The 21819-nt window shown below is 41.2% G+C and overlaps 1 protein-coding gene across 3 annotated transcripts in view; it reads right to left on the reverse strand.

The window, feature by feature from the left end:
- DGKQ (diacylglycerol kinase theta) overlaps positions 1–21819 on the reverse strand; it is a 224058-nt gene that overhangs the window by 146636 nt on the left and 55603 nt on the right. For all 3 annotated transcript variants that reach the window (XM_068105716.2, XM_068105715.2, XM_068105714.2), the window contains one exon: positions 14622–14701. In XM_068105716.2, coding sequence (XP_067961817.2) covers positions 14622–14701 — 80 coding nt within the window. The remainder of the gene's footprint in view (positions 1–14621; positions 14702–21819) is intronic.

Consider the following 21819-nt stretch of genomic DNA (forward strand, 5'->3'; position numbering starts at 1 on the left):
AAAACACCTCACAGCCATAAAACACGTAATAAAACACCTCACAGCCATAAAACTCGTAATAAAAACACCTCACAGCCATAAAACACGTGATAAAACACCTCACAGCCATAAAACTCGTAATAAAAACACCTCACAGCCATAAAACTCGTAATAAAACACCTCACAGCCATAAAACACGTGATAAAACACCTCACAGCCATAAAACACGTGATAAAACACCTCACAGCCATAAAAACACGTGATAAAACACCTCACAGCCATAAAACTCGTAATAAAACACCTCACAGCCATAAAACACGTAATAAAACACCTCACAGCCATAAAACACGTGACAAAACACCTCACAGCCATAAAACACGTGATAAAACACCTCACAGCCATAAAACACGGAATAAAAACACCTTATCACCACAAAATTAAAAACACCTCACAGCCATAAAACACGTGATAAAAACACCTCACAGCCATAAAACACGGAATAAAAACACCTCACAGCCATAAAACTCGTAATAAAAACACCTCACAGCCATAAAACACGTGACAAAACACCTCACAGCCATAAAACTCGTAATAAAAACACCTCACAGCCATAAAACTCGTAATAAAACACCTCACAGCCATAAAACACGTGATAAAACACCTCACAGCCATAAAACTCGTAATAAAAACACCTCACAGCCATAAAACACGTGATAAAACACCTCACAGCCATAAAACTCGTAATAAAAACACCTCACAGCCATAAAACACGTGATAAAACACCTCACAGCCATAAAACTCGTAATAAAAACACCTCAGCCATAAAACTCGTAATAAAACACCTCACAGCCATAAAACACGTAATAAAACACCTCACAGCCATAAAACACGTGATAAAACACCTCACAGCCATAAAGCACGTGATAAAACACCTCACAGCCATAAAACACGGAATAAAAACACCTCACAGCCATAAAACTCGTAATAAAAACACCTCACAGCCATAAAACTCGTAATAAAACACCTCACAGCCATAAAACACGTGATAAAACACCTCACAGCCATAAAACTCGTAATAAAACACCTCACAGCCATAAAACACGTAATAAAACACCTCACAGCCATAAAACACGTGATAAAACACCTCACAGCCATAAAACTCGTAATAAAAACACCTCACAGCCATAAAACACGTGATAAAACACCTCACAGCCATAAAACTCGTAATAAAAACACCTCACAGCCATAAAACTCGTAATAAAAACACCTCACAGCCATAAAACTCGTAATAAAACACCTCACAGCCATAAAACACGTAATAAAACACCTCACAGCCATAAAACACGTGATAAAACACCTCACAGCCATAAAACTCGTAATAAAAACACCTCACAGCCATAAAACACGTGATAAAACACCTCACAGCCATAAAACTCGTAATAAAAACACCTCACAGCCATAAAACTCGTAATAAAACACCTCAGCCATAAAACACGTAATAAAAACACCTCACAGCCATAAAACACGTAATAAAAACACCTCACAGCCATAAAACACGAAATAAAAACACCTCAGCCATAAAACACGTAATAAAAACACCTCACAGCCATAAAACACGTAATAAAAACACCTCAGCCATAAAACACGTAATAAAAACACCTCACAGCCATAAAACACGTAATAAAAACACCTCACAGCCATAAAACACGTAATAAAAACACCTCAGCCATAAAACACGTAATAAAAACGCCTCACAGCCATAAAACACGTAATAAAAACACCTCAGCCATAAAACACGAAATAAAAACACCTCACAGCCATAAAACACATAATAAAAACACCTCAGCCATAAAACACGTAATAAAAACGCCTCACAGCCATAAAACACGTAATAAAAACACCTCAGCCATAAAACACGTAATAAAAACACCTCAGCCATAAAACACGTAATAAAAACGCCTCACAGCCATAAAACACGTAATAAAAACACCTCAGCCATAAAACACGTAATAAAAACACCTCACAGCCATAAAACACATAATAAAAACACCTCACCACCACAAAATTCAAAACACCTCACCACCACGTAATTCAAAACACCTCACCACCACGTAATGCAAAACACCTCACCACCACGTAATTCAAAACACCTCACCACCACGTAATTCAAAACACCTCACCACCACGTAATTCAAAACACCTCACCACCACGTAATTCAAAACACCTCACCACCACGTAATTCAAAACACCTCACCACCACGTAATTCAAAACACCTCACCACCACGTAATTCAAAACACCTCACCACCACGTAATTCAAAACACCTCACCACCACGTAATTCAAAACACATCACCACCACGTAATTCAAAACACTTCACCACCACGTAATTCAAAACACCTCACCACCACGTAATTCAAAACACCTCACCACCACGTAATGCAAAACACTTCACCACCACGTAATTCAAAACACATCACCACCACGTAATTCAAAACACCTCACCACCACGAAATTCAAAACACCTCACCACCAAGTAATTGAAAACACCTCACAGCCATAAAACACGTAATAAAAACACCTCACAGCCATAAAACACGTAATAAAAACACCTCACAGCCATAAAACACGTAACAAAAACACCTCACAGCCATAAAACACGAAATAAAAACACCTCACAGCCATAAAACACGTAATAAAAACACCTCACAGCCATAAAACACGAAATAAAAACACCTCACAGCCATAAAACACGTAATAAAACACCTCACCGCCATAAAACACGTAATAAAACACCTCACCGCCATAAAACACGTGATAAAACACCTCACCGCCATAAAACACGTAATAAAACACCTCACATCCATAAAACACGTAATAAAACACCTCACCGCCATAAAACACGTAATAAAACACCTCACATCCATAAAACACGTGATAAAACACCTCACAGCCATAAAACACATGATAAAACACCTCACAGCCATAAAACTCGTAATAAAACACCTCACAGCCATAAAACTCGTAATAAAACACCTCACAGCCATAAAACTCGTAATAAAAACACCTCACAGCCATAAAACTCGTAATAAAACACCTCACAGCCATAAAACACGTAATAAAACACCTCACAGCCATAAAACTCGTAATAAAACACCTCACAGCCATAAAACTCGTAATAAAAACACCTCACAGCCATAAAACTCGTAATAAAAACACCTCACAGCCATAAAACACGTAATAAAACACCTCACAGCCATAAAACTCGTGATAAAACACCTCACAGCCATAAAACTCGTGATAAAACACCTCACAGCCATAAAACTCGTGATAAAACACCTCACAGCCATAAAACTCGTGATAAAACACCTCACAGCCATAAAACTCGTGATAAAACACCTCACAGCCATAAAACTCGTAATAAAAACACCTCACAGCCATAAAACTCGTGATAAAACACCTCACAGCCATAAAACACGTGATAAAACACCTCACAGCCATAAAACACGTAATAAAACACCTCACAGCCATAAAACACATGATAAAACACCTCACAGCCATAAAACTCGTAATAAAAACACCTCACAGCCATAAAACACGTGATAAAACACCTCACAGCCATAAAACACGGAATAAAAACACCTTATCACCATAAAATTAAAAACATCACCTCACCAAAAAAACATCACCAAAAAACATTAAAAACCTTATCACCAAACAGGAAATTAGAGCTGTCTCCCTCGACATATCACGTGCCTTCGACACGGTCTGGCACCCCGCTCTGCTCACCAAACTCTCCTCCTTTGGTATCCATGGAAATCTCCACGCATGGCTGGCGGACTTCCTCTCTAGTCGTCGTCAACGTGTGGCCCTGAATGGGTTTCTCTCATCTCCTCTTCCTGTTCAGGCTGGAGTTCCCCAAGGCAGTGTTCTGGGCCCCGTGCTTTTTCTGGTCTTCATCAATGATCTCTCTGACTCTCTCGAAAATCCTCTCTATCTCTTTGCTGATGACTCCACTCTCTGCCGCTCCATTCCTCTTCCCTCAGATCGGCAGTCTGCTGCCTCCTCACTCTCTGAAGACCTGGACAAAATCACAGACTGGTCAAACAAGTGGAACATGTCTTTCAATCCTGACAAATCTCACACTCTTACTATGTCTCTCCGAAAAGATCGACTGGACAACCCTCCCATCTACTTTCTCAACAATCCTCTCCAAGAAGTTCTGTCGCTCAAGATTTTGGGTCTCACTATCTGCCATGATCTTTCTTGGGAAAACCACATTTCCAAGCTGGCCTCCAAAGCCAGTCGCCGACTGGGCATCCTCCGTCGTGCGAAGTCCTTCCTCGGCACACCTGAGCTCCTCACCACATACAAGGCTTTCATCCGCAGCTCAATGGAATACTGTTCTCCCCTATGGGCCGGTGCTCCTGCCTCACACCTAGCTCGGCTTCACGCTGTTGAAACCAAAGCTTTCAGAATTATTGGAATCTCCCGCGATGAAGCTATCTCTGAGGGCCTTTCACTCACTCACCGCAGGCAGGTAGGTGGTCTTTCTGTCTTCTACCGACTCCTCTCCGGCCTTGCACCCCCAGCTCTCTCTGTGCTCTGTCCCCCAAATATTCCTACAGGTCGCACAAGATCTGCCAGCAACCCTCTGATGGTTAAACTGCCGAAATCTCGGCTCTCCGCTCACCTTCACTCTTTCATTCCTCTTTTCTCCCGCCTCTGGAACAAACTCCCTCACTCCCTTCAATCCCACTCCTCCCTCCAGGTCTTTAAAACAGCTGTTCACCACCATCTCTTATCTTCCCCCATCCAAAACCTTGATCTTTTCTACCCCCGCTAATTCACCCCAGATCCACCTTGTTTGAAATTCCAACTTCTTTCCTGGAAGTCCTGGCAGTGTCCATATGTTTTATACCTCTCCCACTGCCCCCTTCCCACGCCCCCCGCCCCCCAAAGCCCTCGCCCTCTCTCAGATCTCTCGATGTCTCCATGTCTCTCGGTCCCTGCTCTCAAATGTTGTGTTTGTGTCCTTCCCCCTCTCTCCCCATCTTGTCTACCGCTCCCTATGTTATATGTTTTATGTGTCGGTTTGTCTTTCTGTGTGATTAATGTTCGCTCTTTCACGAGCCTCGATCTTGTATACAAAAAAAAAAAAAAAAAAAAAAACCTCACAGCCATAAAACACGTGATAAAAACACCTCACAGCCATAAAACACGTCATAAAAACACCTTATCACCACAAAATTAAAAACACCTCACAGCCATAAAACTCGTGATAAAAACACCTCACAGCCATAAAACACGGAATAAAAACACCTCACAGCCATAAAACTCGTAATAAAACACCTCACAGCCATAAAACACGTAATAAAACACCTCACAGCCATAAAACACGTAATAAAAACACCTCACAGCCATAAAACACGTGATAAAACACCTCACAGCCATAAAACTCGTAATAAAAACACCTCACAGCCATAAAACTCGTAATAAAACACCTCACAGCCATAAAACACGTAATAAAACACCTCACAGCCATAAAACACGTAATAAAACACCTCACAGCCATAAAACACGTGATAAAACACCTCACAGCCATAAAACACGTGATAAAACACCTCACAGCCATAAAACTCGTAATAAAAACACCTCACAGCCATAAAACACGTGATAAAACACCTCACTGCCATAAAACTCGTAATAAAAACACCTCACAGCCATAAAACTCGTAATAAAACACCTCACAGCCATAAAACACGTGATAAAACACCTCACAGCCATAAAACTCGTAATAAAAACACCTCACAGCCATAAAACTCGTAATAAAACACCTCACAGCCATAAAACACGTAATAAAACACCTCACAGCCATAAAACACGTGATAAAACACCTCACAGCCATAAAACACGTGATAAAACACCTCACAGCCATAAAACACGTGATAAAACACCTTACAGCCATAAAACACGGAATAAAAACACCTTATCACCACAAAATTAAAAACACCTCACAGCCATAAAACACGTGATAAAACACCTCACAGCCATAAAACTCGTAATAAAAACACCTCACAGCCATAAAACTCGTAATAAAACACCTCACAGCCATAAAACACGTAATAAAACACCTCACAGCCATAAAACACGTGATAAAACACCTCACAGCCATAAAACACGTGATAAAACACCTCACAGCCATAAAACACGTGATAAAACACCTCACAGCCATAAAACACGGAATAAAAACACCTTATCACCACAAAATTAAAAACACCTCACAGCCATAAAAAAACTCGTAATAAAAACACCTCACAGCCATAAAACTCGTAATAAAAACACCTCACAGCCATAAAACACGTAATAAAACACCTCACAGCCATAAAACACGTGATAAAACACCTCACAGCCATAAAACTCGTAATAAAACACCTCACAGCCATAAAACTCGTAATAAAACACCTCACAGCCATAAAACTCGTAATAAAAACACCTCACAGCCATAAAACTCGTAATAAAAACACCTCACAGCCATAAAACACGTGATAAAACACCTCACAGCCATAAAACTCGTAATAAAAACACCTCACAGCCATAAAACACGTGATAAAACACCTCACAGCCATAAAACACGGAATAAAAACACCTTATCACCACAAAATTAAAAACACCTCACAGCCATAAAACACGTGATAAAAACACCTCACAGCCATAAAACACGGAATAAAAACACCTCACAGCCATAAAACTCGTAATAAAACACCTCACAGCCATAAAACACGTAATAAAACACCTCACAGCCATAAAAGACGTAATAAAACACCTCACAGCCATAAAACTCGTAATAAAAACACCTCACAGCCATAAAACTCGTAATAAAAACACCTCACAGCCATAAAACTCGTAATAAAACACCTCACAGCCATAAAACACGTGATAAAACACCTCACAGCCATAAAACACGTGATAAAACACCTCACAGCCATAAAACACGTGATAAAACACCTCACAGCCATAAAACACGGAATAAAAACACCTTATCACCACAAAATTAAAAACACCTCACAGCCATAAAACACGTGATAAAACACCTCACAGCCATAAAACACGTAATAAAAACACCTCACAGCCATAAAACACGTAATAAAACACCTCACAGCCATAAAACACGTGATAAAACACCTCACAGCCATAAAACACGTGATAAAACACCTCACAGCCATAAAACACGTGATAAAACACCTCACAGCCATAAAACACGGAATAAAAACACCTTATCACCACAAAATTAAAAACACCTCACAGCCATAAAACACGTGATAAAAACACCTCACAGCCATAAAACTCGTAATAAAACACCTCACAGCCATAAAACACGTAATAAAACACCTCACAGCCATAAAACACGTGATAAAACACCTCACAGCCATAAAACACGTGATAAAACACCTCACAGCCATAAAACACGTGATAAAACACCTCACAGCCATAAAACACGGAATAAAAACACCTTATCACCACAAAATTAAAAACACCTCACAGCCATAAAACACATAATAAAAACACCTTATCACCACAAAATTAAAAACACCTCACAGCTCTAAAACACGTGTTAAAAACACCTCACAGCCATAAAAAACACGTAATAAAAACACCTTATCACCACAAAATTAAAAACACCTCACAGCCATAAAACACGTAATAAAAACACCTCACAGCCATAAAACACGTAATAAAAACACCTCACAGCCATAAAACACGTAATAAAAACACCTTATCACCACAAAATTAAAAACACCTCACAGCCATAAAACACGTAATAAAAACACCTCACAGCCATAAAACACGTCATAAAAACACCTTATCACCACAAAATTAAAAACACCTCACAGCCATAAAACACGTGATAAAAACACCTTATCACTGCAAAATTAAAAACACCTCACAGCCATAAAACTCGTAATAAAAACACCTCACAGCCATAAAACACGTCATAAAAACACCTTATCACCACAAAATTAAAAACACCTCACAGCCATAAAACACGTAATAAAAACACCTCACAGCCATAAAACACGTAATAAAAACACATTATCACCACAAAATTAAAAACATCTCACAGCCATAAAACACGTAATAAAAACACCTCACAGCCATAAAACACGTAATAAAAACACCTCACAGCCATAAAACACGTAATAAAAACACCTTATCACCACAAAATTAAAAACACCTCACAGCCATAAAACACGTAATAAAAACACCTCACAGCCATAAAACACGTCATAAAAACACCTTATCACCACAAAATTAAAAACACCTCACAGCCATAAAACACGTGATAAAAACACCTTATCACTGCAAAATTAAAAACACCTCACAGCCATAAAACACGTGATAAAAACACCTTATCACTGCAAAATTAAAAACACCTCACAGCCATAAAACTCGTAATAAAAACACCTCACAGCCATAAAACACGTCATAAAAACACCTTATCACCACAAAATTAAAAACACCTCACAGCCATAAAACACGTAATAAAAACACCTCACAGCCATAAAACACGTAATAAAAACACATTATCACCACAAAATTAAAAACACCTCACAGCCATAAAACACGTAATAAAAACACCTCACAGCCATAAAACACGTCATAAAAACACCTTATCACCACAAAATTAAAAACACCTCACAGCCATAAAACTCGTAATAAAAACACCTCACAGCCATAAAACACGTAATAAAAACGCCTCACAGCCATAAAACTCGTGATAAAACACCTCACAGCCATAAAACACGTAATAAAACACCTCACAGCCATAAAACACGTAATAAAACACCTCACAGCCATAAAACTCGTAATAAAAACACCTCACAGCCATAAAACACGTGATAAAACACCTCACAGCCATAAAACTCGTAATAAAAACACCTCACAGCCATAAAACTCGTAATAAAACACCTCACAGCCATAAAACACGTAATAAAACACCTCACAGCCATAAAACACGTGATAAAACACCTCACAGCCATAAAACACGTGATAAAACACCTCACAGCCATAAAAACACGTGATAAAACACCTCACAGCCATAAAACTCGTAATAAAACACCTCACAGCCATAAAACACGTAATAAAACACCTCACAGCCATAAAACACGTGACAAAACACCTCACAGCCATAAAACATGTGATAAAACACCTCACAGCCATAAAACACGGAATAAAAACACCTTATCACCACAAAATTAAAAACACCTCAGCCATAAAACTCGTAATAAAAACACCTCACAGCCATAAAACTCGTAATAAAAACACCTCACAGCCATAAAACACGTAATAAAAACACCTTATCACCACAAAATTAAAAACACCTCACAGCCATAAAACACGTAATAAAAACACCTCACAGCCATAAAACACGTCATAAAAACACCTTATCACCACAAAATTAAAAACACCTCACAGCCATAAAACTCGTAATAAAAACACCTCACAGCCATAAAACACGTAATAAAAACGCCTCACAGCCATAAAACACGTAATAAAAACGCCTCACAGCCATAAAACACCTCACAGCCATAAAACACGTGATAAAAACACCTCACAGCCATAAAACACGTAATAAAAACGCCTCACAGCCATAAAACACCTCACAGCCATAAAACTCGTAATAAAAACACCTCACAGCCATAAAACACGTAATAAAAACGCCTCACAGCCATAAAACACCTCACAGCCATAAAACACGTGATAAAAACACCTCACAGCCATAAAACACGTAATAAAACACCTCACAGCCATAAAACACGTGATAAAACACCTCACAGCCATAAAACACGTGATAAAACACCTCACAGCCATAAAAACACGTGATAAAACACCTCACAGCCATAAAACTCGTAATAAAACACCTCACAGCCATAAAACACGTAATAAAACACCTCACAGCCATAAAACACGTGATAAAACACCTCACAGCCATAAAACACGTGATAAAACACCTCACAGCCATAAAACACGTGATAAAACACCTCACAGCCATAAAACACGGAATAAAAACACCTTATCACCACAAAATTAAAAACACCTCAGCCATAAAACTCGTAATAAAAACACCTCACAGCCATAAAACCCGTAATAAAAACACCTCACAGCCATAAAACACGGAATAAAAACACCTTATCACCACAAAATTAAAAACACCTCACAGCCATAAAACACGTAATAAAAACACCTTATCACCACAAAATTAAAAACACCTCACAGCCATAAAACACGTAATAAAAACACCTCACAGCCATAAAACACGTCATAAAAACACCTTATCACCACAAAATTAAAAACACCTCAGCCATAAAACTCGTAATAAAAACACCTCACAGCCATAAAACTCGTAATAAAAACACCTCACAGCCATAAAACACGTCATAAAAACACCTTATCACCACAAAATTAAAAACACCTCACAGCCATAAAACACGTAATAAAAACACCTCACAGCCATAAAACACGTAATAAAAACACCTTATCACCACAAAATTAAAAACACCTCACAGCCATAAAACACGTAATAAAAACACCTTATCACCACAAAATTAAAAACACCTCACAGCCATAAAACACGTAATAAAAACACCTCACAGCCATAAAACACGTCATAAAAACACCTTATCACCACAAAATTAAAAACACCTCACAGCCATAAAACTCGTAATAAAAACACCTCACAGCCATAAAACACGTAATAAAAACGCCTCACAGCCATAAAACACGTAATAAAAACGCCTCACAGCCATAAAACACCTCACAGCCATAAAACACGTGATAAAAACACCTCACAGCCATAAAACACGTTATAAAAACGCCTCACAGCCATAAAACACCTCACAGCCATAAAACTCGTAATAAAAACACCTCACAGCCATAAAACACGTAATAAAAACGCCTCACAGCCATAAAACACCTCACAGCCATAAAACACGTGATAAAAACACCTCACAGCCATAAAACACGTAATAAAAACGCCTCACAGCCATAAAACACGTAATAAAAACACCTCACAGCCATAAAACACGTAATAAAAACACCTCACAGCCATAAAACACGTAATAAAAACGCCTCACAGCCATAAAACACGTAATAAAAACACCTCACAGCCATAAAACACGTAATAAAAACACCTCACAGCCATAAAACACGTAATAAAAACGCCTCACCAGCACATCATTTAAAAACACCTCATCACCAACTAATTCAAAACACCTCACCACTACGTAATTATAAATACCTCACCACCACGTAATTCAAAACACCTCACCACTATGTGATTTAAAAACACCTCACCACCACATCATTTAAAAACACCTCATCACCAACTAATTCAAAACACCTCACCACTACGTAATTATAAATACCTCACCACCACGTAAATCAAAACACATCACCACCACGTAATTCAAAATACCTCACCACCATGTGATTTAAAAACACCTCACCACCAACTAATTCAAAACACCTTACCACTACGTAATTATAAATACCTCACCACCACGTAAATCAAAACACATCACCACCACGTAATTCAAAATACCTCACCACCATGTGATTTAAAAACACCTCACCACTACGTCATTTAAAAACACCTCACCACCACATAATTCAAAATACCTCACCACCACGTGATTCAAAACCACTACAACGTTATTAAAAACACTTCACAACCACGGAAACAAAAGTTTGAGGGAGTCGTTAAGTGACAACACAGACACTGCCCAGATGTGTCGATATATAGATAAATGACTACCCGAGTTGCCGTTTTGTCATGGTTTAAACCAATCATAATTCAAACAATTATTTTGCACAAATGTATTTGTAATATACGTGATATCACATTTTATAAACAATTGAAGTTGAAAACTTAAGTTGTAAAAAAAAAAAATTCCAAAAAAATTCCTAAGAAAATAAAAATAAAAAAATTGGAAATTTTTTCCAAAACAATACCCTTAGGACATACTGACGGGAGAGATATGTGCATACCAGAAGTTTGGTACGATTTCACAAAAGTTTGAGAAAGTAGTTCAGTGACAACACAACACAACAAGACAAACCAACACAACAACACAACACAGGACAGGACAGACGCTGCACAGATATGTGTGTGTGTGTGTGTGTGTGTGTGTGTGTGTGTGTGTGTGTGTGTGTGTGTGTGTGTGTGTGTGTGTGTGTGTGTGTGTGTGTGTGTGTGTGTGTGTGTGTGTGTGTATGTATTATTAATTAATGTCCGGCTTCCTTCTTGTGACTACAGTGCAGTAATTGGTGTTTGTTTTGATAAAAAATTAAATCCGTGTCGCATCCGGATCTTCACCAAAATCGAATCGATTCTTCATCATCACACAACCAACCTGTCCTTCGTCAGAATCCGTCCATAATTATTTGAGATATCTTGCTACATATAGGTTTTAGCAGTATCACTCAATGCTGAAAAATCACTTTAAAATTCCCAGATCTAGAACCAGATCCGGTTCTTCACCATAACCTAATCATTTCGTCTGTGTCACATACCCAACCTCACCACCAAGTTTCGTCCGAATCCGTTTTTTGAAACAACCTTTTGAGATAACCTGTTCTCAAACAGAGAGACAGACAAACAGACAGGAAATGGTGAAAACATAACCTCCACCCACCTTCGGTGGTGGTGGTGGAGGGCACAAGGATTACAAAATTCCTTTCCTGACTATCATGCAAAAAATACTTGTGATTAGCAGCATCCTTTAACTGACCAAGGTGAAGTGAAACATGCGTGCGTTTCAAAAATTTTCGTTTTCAAAAAAATGTTTCAAAAAAACAATTCAAAAATTAATTTGCTTGATCTGATCATTACGATATTTTTCACTTTACATCATTAAATGGAGCAACAGCATTGAGCAAACAATGTAACTCAAGTCAATTCTACCAAAGGAATGCCATTTAATCAATTCTCCCATAATGCAACTCAATTCTCCCAAAGGAGCACCATTTGGTCAATTAAACTTAACTCGCATTGCACACAGGTCGGTGGTCTTTCTGTTTTCTACCGCCTCCTTTCTGGTCTTGTATCCTTTGCCCTTTCTCTGCTGTCCTACCCCTACCCCTCCCACATCCCATTCCAAGATTACTTGGGGGTGCAAGCAGCCTGTGAGTAATCCACTTCTGGTGAAACTCCCCAAATCCAGCTTCACTACTCACCTCCATTCATGCATTCCTCTTTTCTTTTCTTTTTTCTCCAGTCTGTGTGACCAACTACTAACGCTTGTTCAATGTCATTCTTCCCTCCGGATCTTCAAGATGGTGTTCACCACCACCTCAGGTCATCCATCATTCATACTCATGATCTTCTGAACCCTCATTAAGCCTCTCCAAACCCACCCCTTACACCTTCCAGGCGATTGTGTTTTCTCCCCTCTCCCTCACCAACTTTCTCCGTTGCACCATTTCTGTTTCATCTCTGGGATCTTCCTTCCTCTTTTTGCTGTGTTCGAGCTCGAATCCGGGTGATTCTATCTCTTCCACGAGTCTCGATTTCGATATTACAAAGTAATTGCCATTAAAAACTTGCAAGCAATGCCACATCAAGGTAATCATAACGTAGTCAAAGTAACTTCGTGATTACTCATGTTTAACATAATGCACTGGATTTGAATCACAGCGGTGAACATTTTCAGATCGCAGTCGCTAAAGATCGCGGTCGCTAAAGATCGCGGTTGCTAAAGATCGTGGTTGCTAAAGATCACGGTCGTTAAAGATCGCGGTTGCTAAAGATCGCAGTCGTTAAAGATCGTGGTTGCTAAAGATCGCGGTCGCTAAAGATCGCGGTCATTAAAGATCGCGGTCATTAAAGATCGCGGATGCTAAAGGTAGCGGTCACTAAAGATCACGGTCACTAAAGATCGCAGTCGTTAAAGATCGTGGTTGCTAAAGATTGCGGTTGCTAAAGATCGCGGTTGCTAAATATCACGGTTGCTAAAGACCGCAGTTGCTAAAGATCACGGTTGCTAAAGATCGCAGTTGCTAAATATCACGGTTGCTAAAGATCGCGGTTGCTAAAGATCACGGTTGCTAAAGATCGCAGTCGTTAAAGATCGTGGTTGCTAAAGATCGAGGTTGCTAAAGATCACGGTTGCTAAAGATCACGGTCGCTAAAGATCGCAGTTGCTAAATATCACGGTTGCTAAAGATCGCAGTTGCTAAATATCACGGTTGCTAAAGATCGCGGTTGCTAAAGATCACGGTTGCTAAAGATCGCAGTTGCTAAAGATCACGGTTGCTAAAGATCGCGGTTGCTAAAGATCACGGTTGCTAAAGATCGCAGTCGTTAAAGATCGTGGTTGCTAAAGATCGAGGTTGCTAAAGATCACGGTCGCTAAAGATCACGGTCGCTAAAGATCGCGGTTGCTAAAGATCGCGGTTGCTAAATATCACTGTCGTTAAAGATCGTGGTTGCTAAAGATCGCAGTTGCTAAAGATCGTGGTTCCGTCCCCAAAAGCAAATTTGAGGGTATTCCGGAATAAGGAAAAGGAACTCTGCCTCTTTACCATGATGATTTAGTGTTGCACGATAACGTTTCGTGATTGGGGATTTGCAAATGGCACACCTTGATTGTGGACGGCAGTTGCGGTGAGCAAGGAGACACCACGTACCGCAGGCATTTCTCGTGAGATAAGAAGTTACAAACTGCGAAGACAAAAATTAAAAGGTTAGACGTGCAATCATCAAAAAATGTACAAGCAGGTAAAACTAGGATAGACTAACGAATTAGACTAGCTGCTGTCTCTTCAGCTCTCATCTACCTGGTGCTATCGTAGTTGTGAGACACAGCTTGAAGCCTTTTAGGGAAACGGTTCATATTCGTACACAAGATCTTGATTACCGTCCGAGTGTTGAACAGCCTTGAATATCCATCCCACTCTTACACACAATCCGACAATTTATAAAAATCATTTCAACTTTCTCCTTGAAAATGTCAACTTCCCAATTCGGTAAAGAAAAGGCAACGCAGCAGGTGCTTCACTGCATCTTCATAGAGGATGTAAATGTAAAAATTATAATGACATGCTCTATTCTTCAAGTTGAAAAATACCCCGCCCCCTTCTTGTTGTCGCCTTGATGTGGTAGGTGGGCTTGCGTGCGTTAGGGATCCTGAGAACTATGCCGGTGGGGGCTCTGAACCCTGACAGGTTTAACCAAGCCAGACAGGTTTTAGGTGAAGGGCCAGACCAAGGACAGCAAACATCAGGTGAAGGGCCAGACTAAGGACAGCAAGCATCAGGTGAATGGCCAGACTAAGGACAGCAAGCATCAGGTGAAGGGCCAGACTGAGGACAGCAAGCATCAGGTGAAGAGCCAGACTAAGGACAGCAATCAGTAGGTGAAGGGCCAGACTAAGGACAGCAAGCATCAGGTGAAGGGCCAGACCAAGGACAGCAAACATCAGGTGAAGAGCCAGACTTTCGACAGCAAGCATCAGGTGAAGGGCCAGACTAAGGACAGCAAGCAGCAGGTGAAGGGCCAGACTAAGGACAGCAAGCAGCAGGTGAAGGGCCAGACTAAGGACAGCAAGCATCAGGTGAAGGGCCAGACTGAGGACAGCAAGCATCAGGTGAAGGGCCAGACCAAGGACAGCAAGCATCAGGTGAAGGGCCAGACCAATGACAGCAAGCATCAGGTGAAGGGCCAGACCAAGGACAGCAAGCAGCAGGTGAAGGGTCAGACTAAGGAGAGCAAGCATCAGGTGAAGGGCCAGACCAAGGACAGCAAGCATCAGGTGAAGGGCCAGACCAAGGACAGCAAGCATCAGGTGAAGGGCCAGACTGAGGACAGCAAGCATCAGGTGAAGGGTCAGACTAAGGACAGTAAGCATCATGTGAAGGGCCAGACTGAGGTCAGCAAGCATCAGGTGAAGGATCAGACTAAGGACAGCAAGCATCAGGTGAAGGGTCAGACTAAGGACAGCAAGCATCAGGTGAAGGGCCAGACTGAGGACAGCAAGCATCAGGTGAAGGGTCAGACTAAGGACAGTAAGCATCATGTGAAGGGCCAGACTGAGGACAGCAAGCATCAGGTGAAGGATCAGACTAAGGACAGCAAGCATCAGGTGAAGGGTCAGACTAAGGACAGCAAGCATCAGGTGAAGGGCCAGACTGAGGACAGCAAGGATCAGGTGAAGGGTCAGACTAAGGACAGCAAGCGGTCCTCCAGGTTTGGGGTTGGGCGTGGGGCTAACTACCCCACCCTGCACAAACACTACAAGTTGCAGAAACTAAGCAGCCGTATGTCACACTGGGACGAAGAGGATAAGTAAGTACCAGTAGGTAATCAGGTCAGCAAGCATCAGGTGAAGGATCAGACTAAGGACAGCAAGCATCAGGTGAAGGGCCAGACTGAGGACAGCAAGCATCAGGTGAAGGGTCAGACTAAGGTCAGGTGAAGGGTCAGTCTCTACTCGTCTTCATGTCACCAAGAAAACCTTGTGTGCACGATAGAGGAGCCGTTTTGTTACCTCCACCACCAAAGGTGGATGGAGGTTTTGTTTTCACCTCTGTCTGTTTGTTTGTGAACAAAATATCTCAAAAAGTTGTGGCCGTATTCGGAGAAAAATTGGCAGAGATGTAGCGAATGTGACAAGGACGAAATGATTGGATTTTGGTGAAGATCCGTATTCGGATCTGGCTACTAGAATTTTTTAAAGTGATTCTTCACCATTGGGAGATAGGGCCAAAAACGATACAGAGCAGAATATCTCAAAAAGTTGTGGACGGATTTGGGACGAAACTTAGTGGACAGGTTTGGTGTCTGACCAGGACGATTCGATTCAGTTTTCGTGTAGATCTGAATATGGATTCGGTTATGAGAGTTATTTAATTTTTTAAGTGATTCTTCACCGTTGGGAGATGGGGCTAAAACCAACATATAGCACGATATCTGAAAAGGTTATGGATGGATTTGGACGAAATTTGGCAGAGAGGCTGTGTATGTGACAAGGACGATTCGATTCAATTTTGGTGAAGATCCAGATCCGGATCTGGTTAGTAGAAAATTTAAGTGATTCTGTGGGAGAATTATAAGGCAAATAATTATTCTACAGTGTTTTCTGACTAGGTGGATAGTAGGCGAATCATCGCTGGCATCTTGACGGAATTTCTTTATTTTAAATTCATTTCTCGGGACAGGGTGACTTATTGAGGCAATGTTGGACCACCTGTTGTCATGGTTCCTTACAAACAAAGTAATGATAAATAAATTTGGTGTAGTTTTAATGAAGGTACTGTGATTACTTTTTTATGAATAAGGGTGACACAGTTAGATATATTATGCTTTGAAATATAGTGTTGGGATTATGTATTCCAAATGATTAATTCATCTGTACAATGTTGAAGCAAAGGTAGCATATTAAAGGAATCAGCAATACTACTTTTAGATATTAATATGTATCGAATAATGTTTCGAAATGTAATTATTTTGAAGGACATTGATATGAAGTTCTTAGACTCTGAGTGGTGCCGAAATGTCGGGCTTTGAGACCTAATCTGCATAAGGTCAAATTGCGTCTGCATCTAAGTCATTGATGGTAATTAAAGGTAATGACATTGTACTTTTGAAAGGTAATTAACTTGAATGCACTGATTATTCTTTTGCAATCTGCATATCTTTCCTTGCAAACATGCGGTGAAACAGACTTCCATTGTATCAAGCCACTCCCTGCCCTCGGGTTCAGACAGCTATGCAAAAATCCCTTTCGCCCGTTTAGGATCTCGAAGGAATATCAGGACTGATTCTTGAGACCGTCAGTAGAGCGAGCTATGATGTCGGGCAGGCATCATGTTCGTCTCTCCTATCATAGTGTGCACATTGATGGTAGTTTTGTGCTGTAAATAGATGTTTTAATAAAACGATTCAATTGACTTTGAGCCAGTGGTCTTTGGGGATAAGACCCCTGATTTCCCTCCACAATTCTTCACCATTGGGAGATAGGGCCAAAAACGATATATAGCAGGATATCTCAAAAAGTTGTGTATGGATGATTTTGATTAAATGTGATTCTGTATTGTGATTTTCTGGTCTACTTTGGGATACAAAACGTAACCTGGCGGAGGTATGCTCTCTACTGAGAGCCGTTCTAGTTTCATCTATTTCACTATTTGAATTTAGTTCACTGTCAGCGCACCTCAGGGATCCGTTTGAATCTTGTATTGCATCAGAAGATCACATTACATCAGCATCTTTATCGTCCTGGATGATCGATCATGTAATCAAGCTGGTTCACTTCCTCTTCATGGAATATGAGCACTAGGCCTTGGCAATGTGCCCATAACAAAGCTGAAGAAGGGAAATAGTCAATGCGCTGGTACGCAATGGGTGTACTGGTACGCAATGGGTGTGCTGATACGCAATGGGTTTGCTAGTACGCAATGGGTGTGCTGATACGCAATGGGTGCGCTGATATGCAATGGGTGCGCTGATATGCAATGGGTTTGCTGGTACGCAATGGGTTTGCTGGTACGCAATGGGTTTGCTGGTATGCAATGGATGCGCTGGTACGCAATAGGTGTGCTGATACGCAATGGGTTTGCTGATACGCAATGGGTGTGCTGATACGCAATGGGTGCGCTGATACGCAATGGGTTTGCTGGTATGCAATGGGTGCGCTGATACGCAATGGGTGTGCTGATACACAATGGGTTTGCTAGTACGCAATGGGTGTGCTGATACGCAATGGGTGCGCCGATACGCAATGGGTGTGCTGATATGCAATGGGTTTGCTAGTACGCAATGGGTGCGCTGATACGCAATGGGTTTGCTAGTACGCAATGGGTGCGCTCTTACACAATGGGTTTGCTGGTACGCAATGGGTGCGCTCTTACACAATGGGTTTGCTAGTACGCAATGGGTGCGCTGGTATACAATGGGTGCGCCGATATGCAATGGGTGTGCCGATACGCAATGGGTTTGCTGATACGCAATGGGTTTGCTGGTATGCAAAGGGTGCGCTGGTACGCAATGGGTGCGCTGATACGCAATGGGTGCGCTGATACGCAATGGGTGCGCTGGTACGCCATGGGTGCAATGGGACGCAAAGGGTGTACTGGTAAGCAATGCATGCACTAATATGTAATGGGTTTACTATTTTGCAGGTATGCAAAGGGTGTGCTGGTACGCAACAGTTGTGCTGGTATACAACGGGTGTGCTGGTACACAACAGGTGTGCTGGTACACAACGGGTGTACTGGTAAATAATGCGTGTACTGGTACGCAACAGGTGTGCTGGTAAGCAATGGGTGTGTTGGTATGCAATGGGTGCGCTGGTACGCAACGAGTGTGTTGATACGCAAATGGTGTGTTGGTATGCAACAGGTGCGCTGGTATGCAACAAGTGTGCTGGTATGCAACGTGTGTGCTGGTATGCAACGGGTGTGCTGGTATGCAATGGGTGTGCTGGTATGCAATGGGTGTACTGGTATGCAATGGGTGTACTGGTATGCAATGGGTGTACTGGTACGCAACGGGTGTGTTGGTACGCAACGGGTGTGCTGGTATGCAATGGGTGTACTGGTACACAACGGGTGTGTTGGTATGCAACGGGTGTGCTGGTACGCAATGAGTGTGCTGGTACGCAACGGCTGTACTGGTATGTGACTGGTGCACTGGTACACGATGTCCTACTATTTGGGATCATCAGTGACTGGAAGTTAAATGTAGACGGGTGGACTGGTACATGACGGGTGGACTGGTACATGACGGGTGGACTGGTACATGACGGGTGGACTGGTACACGACGGGTGGACTGGTACACGACGGGTGGACTGGTACACGACGGGTGGACTGGTACACGACGAGTGCACTGGTACACAATGTCCTACTATTTGGGATCATTAATGCCTGGAAGTTAAATGTAGACGGGTCTGCCGGTTTTGTATCCCCCTTAAAAATGAGATGAACCCCATTCCCCCCCCCCCTGGTCCCTCCCTTCCACCCCCACCCCCACCACTCCCTCCCCCGCAGCCCCCACCACACACACACACAAATTATAGGGGTTTTTTTCAACCCAATAAGCGATTGAACACACATTATTAAAATTTGAACTCCGCAGATGAACTCTGATCAATGGGGGCATGAACAGCCAATGATGCCAATCATTAATGGATAGAACATCCGGAGGTATTTTGGATGAAAGACATAACATACTAACTCGCAAATTCCACAAATGTAAACTTTATTATCTCTCAACATACCAGTTTATAGCATGACAAGGAAGAAGTTGTTTTATTCATTTTATCAATAACGTATCGAAACATGAAAAATAAAACATTTTAAAGTTTAAAAATCTCAATAGCTCTATGGCGAGTATCTGGTGGGTTGAGCTTTTTGATCTTGCCCGAGATTGTCATGGTAACCCGAAAACACCACACGTTTACCTTAAAATGATCATCAATCGATATTAGTCAGGTTCAGTATGTCCAGATTTAAAGTTTCGTTGGATTTTTTGGGGGATTTGGAAAACTATATATTTTTGGAAACTATATTGTATAGTCAGTCAGAAAACCAATGTTGCTATTTGCACAGACTCTTGTATGGCGGCCATCTTGGATTTTCAAAATTGCCGCCGTATAACTAATTTTTCTCAATATCTCAGCTTCTAAATAACATAGAGCTTTGATTCTAACGGCTAAACATACATTTTCAAGGGCCCCGAATCCAATGGTAACAAGTTCGATAAGCTAGACATGACCATAGAGCTCCTATGTGGCGGCCATCTTGGATTTTTCAAACTGGCCGCCGTAAAATTGATGTTTCTCAGGATCTCATCTTCTAAATAAGACGGAGCTTTGATTTTTCTAAATCCCAAAAACAATCCAACGAAATCTAAAATCTGGACATGCTGAACCTGACTGTGTTGACTGTAATGAGAAATACTATTCTACTGCGAGTGTTTTGCCCTTTGTGGGCCTTTGTGGCATACTGCCAAATAACACACAGATACTCCTAATGTTCATGAGAACTTAAAATCTGTTTACGGGTGGACAAGCTACTAAAGTAATAAGTTTGATCCCCAGGGTACAGCTGAGGAAAATAATTAGTTTACAGCGTGTGTTTTTGTATTATTTATATACTGAGCAATATACCTGATATTGTGGTGATGGTGGTAGTGTATTTGAAGCCTATTATACATCAATATGTCTGTGGTGGTGGTTGTATATATCGGTGACGGTTCCCTTTGCTTTGCTGTCTTTGCAGGTTCTACATGTCACATTATGAGTGAGATGCAACAAGATGGTGAAGGGGCGGGGCAAGCCCAGGAGTCCACGAACTGTAAGCAGTGCATTTTATGCAAGGCTGATGATGTCAAGAAAGAATCCTTGGTGTTAAACCCCAGAATAGATTCCTACCAACATTTATTGAAGACAATAGAAGAAAGGGCCAGTTTGCATGATGGCATCTACGTTCAAGTTCATAAACGACTCCAAAACAGCACAAAAGAAACACTCTCTACAGAGAAGGCAGTTTGGCATCGCACTTGTTACTCCAGTGCAACTAACAAGAGCGAGATACAACGTGCCAGAGACCGCCATGCGCATGCAGTAACAACTGGACACTATACTGCAAAAAAACGCGGACAGAAGAGAGGAAGCACAGAAATGGACGAGCCAGGCTCATCAACATCTGATGCAACATCCCCGTTCACACGCTCGTGTACAGTGCCACTGGATAAAGAGCAGTGTTTCTTCTGCCAAAAAGATGATGGCCAACTACTCTACCAGGTTAGGACTGAAAATGCTGGTCAAGAGCTTAGAGAG

The sequence above is a fragment of the Myxine glutinosa genome, chromosome 2, assembly GCF_964187855.1.
Source record: "Myxine glutinosa chromosome 2, kmMyxGlut1.1, whole genome shotgun sequence".
Taxonomy (NCBI): domain Eukaryota; kingdom Metazoa; phylum Chordata; class Myxini; order Myxiniformes; family Myxinidae; genus Myxine; species Myxine glutinosa.